Below are 4517 nucleotides of genomic sequence, written 5' to 3'. Positions count from 1 at the left end.
TTGGGAGACATTGAAATTAATTAAAGAGATTTGATCTCAATTTAAGAAAGATTAATTAGTTGGTGGATTTGAGTGTAATGTTGCTAAATTTCTTCCAAACCAATTTTATGAATAAGATTTCAATCATCGACATTATTATTAATATTCTCACTTTCAATGGAAGCCACAACTCCAACCAACCTAATATATTATTATCAGTGGGATTGTCACTCTCAATGGAAGACATAACTCCTGCCAACTAATACTATTAGTGAAATTGTCACTCTCAATGGAATAGATCTAAAGAACTATTTTGAAAACGCTAAGAGAATTATTCTCTTTATATCAATATCACTTTAGATATGCTTTTTATTGTAAATAAAGATTTAGATAAATAGAATCGTCCCCATTTAACATATTCCTAATATAGCCTTGCTGTCATCAATACTTAAGAATGTAGAGAGATAAGAGAAACAATGATGTAGATGATAAAATGCTTAAAGAAGCTAATAACAAGATCTAATTAAAAAAAAAAGAAAGGTGAGAAGAGAAACAACCTAAAGATAAATCACAACGTCTTCGATGGACATGGAAATAGAGTTATATTTAACTACAAGATAAAATAATAAAACGTCGTTATATTTCAAACATCGAGAGTCCGACTCAAGTAACATGAGGCACGTGGATTCCATGTGAATTAATAAGGTTGGCATTGTAAAGCTAAATGGCTCCGAGTATCCAACAATAAAGTAGTATAGCAAAGAGAGAGGAGAGAAAACAAAAAGCTTCCATGTGGGAGGAGACAGAGAACTCAAACTTTGTGCCTAATGAAGAAGATCTCAAGAAGGATAAAGAATAAAAATAATATATGAATTCATCTTTTTCAAAAACTAAAAGAAAAAACTAAAATATGACTTTCTGATTGGCCATAAACCCCCCCTTTTTTTAATTAGTTTAATTCTACAAACCATTTTTTAAAAACTACAGTATTTTATCTATGTTGATCATTTCCCCATAGCATTGAAAAAGGTTAAATTTTAACTTACAAGTTTAGTCTTAAATTTTAAGTTTATGCTCTATTCGGCTTCCAACTATCAAATATGTTCAACTTTTAATTTTGTGTCTAATAAGTTATTGAATTTTAAAATCTTTTAAAGGTCCTTAAAAACTTTCAATAGATCTTTTCACTTTTTTCAATTTTTTTGTCTAGTGATACTTATTCAACCTTATGTAATATATTTATAAACCTAAGATAGATATAAAATTCAATTTATATTAATAGAATCAATAAATTGATTTTTTTTAATATGTCAAAGATTTATGAGACACAAAATTGAAAGTTTAAGAATCTATTAGTATTTTTTAAAATCTAGACATCTATTGACACTAATGTTTTAAAATTCAAAAAGTTTTAATAGACACTTTTAAAAGATCAAGAACATAGGACACGCCTACCTTGAAAATTTGGAAACAAATCTAGTATAATTTAACCGTGAGAAAAACTCCAAAATCCAATTGATCTCATTCACTTCAACGTATATTCTATTGATTTATCAATTTCAAATAATCCCTAAACTCATAAGGAAAACAAGGAAACCTCCTCCAAAAACTCCCATGAAGCTTCATGATCTTCATGGCCTTCTCCTTGGTTGAAGATCTTCCATCACCATTCAAGATCCCTAAAAGCTTCTTCACTGTCCCACAACCCATCATTTCTTCTAAAACCCTCTCACTAGGATGATAATTGCAAATCAACCACAAGATTTTCATCCCAATTTTTGTAGCTGTGTTTGATATACTCATTTTCTTTGTCACTGTTGCTATCCCCATAATATGCTCCCCCATGGCTGACCTTCCCTCTGCACACTCACTTAGAAGTTTGAGTATGTGTAATATTTTCTCGCACTTCGATCGGTTTGAGTCAGGAAGAAGATCAATCATGACGCAAACAGCACCGGCCTCGATCGATAGAAGACGACTTTTTTTCGAGGATTCCATGATTTCAATCAAAAGCTCTAGGGCAGACGAGAACAATCTTCCGTATCGACTATGAAAACGAAAGATTAATTAGTAATTAAAAGTGAAGCTATATAAAATGAAAATATGCATGTGGACGATATCGTACCATTGTGTAATTATTGAGAAATTTGTCGTCTTAATTGTACTTGCTTTCTTGATTATCTCATCCGATGCAAGTTCCAATATTGATTTGAACAAGTCGATGATATGATGTTTTGTTAAAGAGTTCCAATCGTATTCCTTTTTGGATATTTGTTGGAGCATTTCCATGGCATAAAACCTTCCTTCCATGCTTCCTCTTTGTAAAACAATCGCCATTGATTTGATGGCTTCTGGTCTTGATAGCAACTCGAATGGCTTTTCAGTTTTGGAAAATGGGAATTGAGATAATACCTGTTAAGAATATTAAAAAAAGATTGAGCATATCGTAATCCATCCCATCAACTTAATCTTTTGAGTTTTGTTACGAAATCAATAATTAAGGAATACAAAAAACGTAAAAAGAATAAAGAATCAACATACAATGTATAACTATGTCTACAGGATAAAGTGATGATAATTTTATTAGAGAGAATGTTATAAATTATAGAACAAATGACAATTCTAGGGTTGGACAATTTATATATTGCACTTCTCTAAACCTTAGAATCATAATCGTAAATAGTCACAAATAATTAAATAATGCCAAATACGAATTTAACTTAGGTCATTCGAACACCATATAAAAGATTTAAAGCATTGTAACAAATTTAACGATAGTCTTTCATGGTATTTCAAGTAGGGGTGATAACATTCTTGGATTGAGTTAAATTAGGTTGAAAGACTTTTTAGACCCAACCCAATTGTTTGGGTTGTAAATTTTTTCATCCCAAATAACCCTCATTCAAAAATGAACCCAACCCAACTTAACCCAACTATGAAATATTTGGGTTGGGTTGGTTCGAGTTAATTGGGTCATTTATTTAAAATTTTGTTCTAAAAAGAAGCAAAATATAAATATGTAAAAATCTAATTTAATTATTTTCATATATTGAATTAAGATTAACTACCCAATTTCAATTTATATAGTGAAAATTTTCTTTCTAAAGTGCAAAAACTATTTTAAGAGTTGTTGAAAAATAAATTATTAAAAAAATATTGAAATTAAATACAATTAAAATCAATATATGTATAAATAATTGTGTGATAAGTAAAAAAAAAATTCTTAAATTAATAATAAATTCGGGTTAGTTCGGATTGATTTAGATTATATTAGGTGAACCCATAAAATTTTTATTTAATTGAATCAAATCCAACCCAAATGAGTTGATAACCCAACCCAAATCGTACGGGTTGTTTGGGTTGGGTTAATCAATTTTTTCAAATCGTTGTATTTTTTGAACACCCCTAATTTTAAGTTTCATTCATGCCGGTTTCTCTTTTAACTTAATGTTAGTAGTTACTTATTGCATCTTGTTCAAACTATCAAACATAGCCCTTTTATTCAGATATAAATAAAACTTAAATCTTTGGCCAAATTAGATTATATGTCCACCAGTTAAAGCATATATTTTGGACCAAAAGGTTATAGAGGATGGATGTTTGAATAAGCACCCTTACTGTTAGACATTAAGAAAAAAAATTAAACTTTTGAGTTTAGTGTTTGCAACAATACCCCTAAAGCCTCCTCGCAAGCTTCAAAGTTAGCGAAATCGGCACTCTCACAAATGGCGACTTGCGTGATGATTCCGACAAGAACGTCAAACCCATTCGCTCGAACAAAGACGGGTTTAGCTCCGACCGCAGCTACATCATCCATTGCCATGAGCAACCGTAGTTTCTTCAAAGAACTCGCCTTGAACGGCGTCGACTCGATGTTCTTCAAGAGATCAGCCACAACATCATCGTACTTCATCGACGACGATGGCGACGAGGAGGAGGAGGAGGAAGACTCTTTCGTTTTCCAAGAAAGTATGAGCCTTTTGAGCGTATAATTTGGTGTGATATCAAAGTTGACAATGGTTTGCATGGTTGCAGGGCAAGTTTTCTTATTGTAAGTGAAGAACCACTTCTCAATATTAGCTCTTTCAAAGGAAACTCCAGTGGAAATCGTAACTGGATCTTGCATGAGCTCCATGGAAATAGGGCATCGGAAGTATGGCGGAAAGTCCACGACGGTGTTCGACGGTGGCGGCGGTTGTGGTGGAGGAAGAAGGTTTTGGTGGATATCCTCCATTGAAGACGGTGGAATTGGAAAGAAAGGTAGTTGGGTAGATTGAAGGCAACATTAAGCTCTCCGGGTTCTTGAGAGAGAGTTGAATCTTTAAAAAGCAAGAAAATCAAAGTCAAAGAAAACGACTTTTAAAATAAAAAATATTGGAAAATTTTTATTTATAGTTGTTTGAACTTTAAAACATTGAAAATAAGAAATATTCTTTTTTTTTTCTTGAATGATTCAAGTAAAAACAAGAAGAAACGAGATTCTTTACTTCTACCTAATCCTATTTATAATTCCTTAGATTTTTCTTATGAATTAATTT

At 31.6% G+C, this 4517-nt stretch overlaps 1 protein-coding gene across 1 annotated transcript; it reads right to left on the bottom strand.

Moving 5' to 3' along the window:
- Positions 1-1461: 1461 nt before the first annotated feature.
- Positions 1462-4295, bottom strand: LOC120068169 (E3 ubiquitin-protein ligase PUB23-like). Its single transcript, XM_039019875.2, has 3 exons — positions 3653-4295; positions 2105-2391; positions 1462-2026 (listed from the first exon to the last, which is right to left on the bottom strand). Exons 1-3 carry the CDS (start codon positions 4211-4213, stop codon positions 1522-1524), a joined length of 1353 nt encoding a protein of 450 aa, XP_038875803.2. The 5' UTR covers positions 4214-4295; the 3' UTR covers positions 1462-1521.
- Positions 4296-4517: the final 222 nt, after the last annotated feature.

This window comes from Benincasa hispida, chromosome 12, assembly GCF_027475165.1.
Source record: "Benincasa hispida cultivar pf3 chromosome 12, pf3_genome.v1.1, whole genome shotgun sequence".
Lineage (NCBI taxonomy): Eukaryota > Viridiplantae > Streptophyta > Magnoliopsida > Cucurbitales > Cucurbitaceae > Benincasa > Benincasa hispida.
The sequence above is the reverse complement of the archived record's forward strand: the minus strand, read 5'-3'. Positions and strand labels throughout refer to the sequence as shown.

What these genes read in the sequence shown, in the direction of transcription:
- LOC120068169 (XM_039019875.2), bottom strand. Translation starts at nt 4,213, where the DNA reads ATGGAGGATATCCACCAAAACCTTCTTCCTCCACCACAACCGCCGCCA. An exon ending in CTTGCGAGGAGGCTTTAGGG is followed by an intron (nt 2,392 to 3,652) that starts GTATTGTTGCAA and finishes TATTCTTAACAG; the next exon opens with GTATTATCTCAATTCCCATT. An exon ending in TTCTCAATAATTACACAATG is followed by an intron (nt 2,027 to 2,104) that starts GTACGATATCGT and finishes TCGTTTTCATAG; the next exon opens with TCGATACGGAAGATTGTTCT.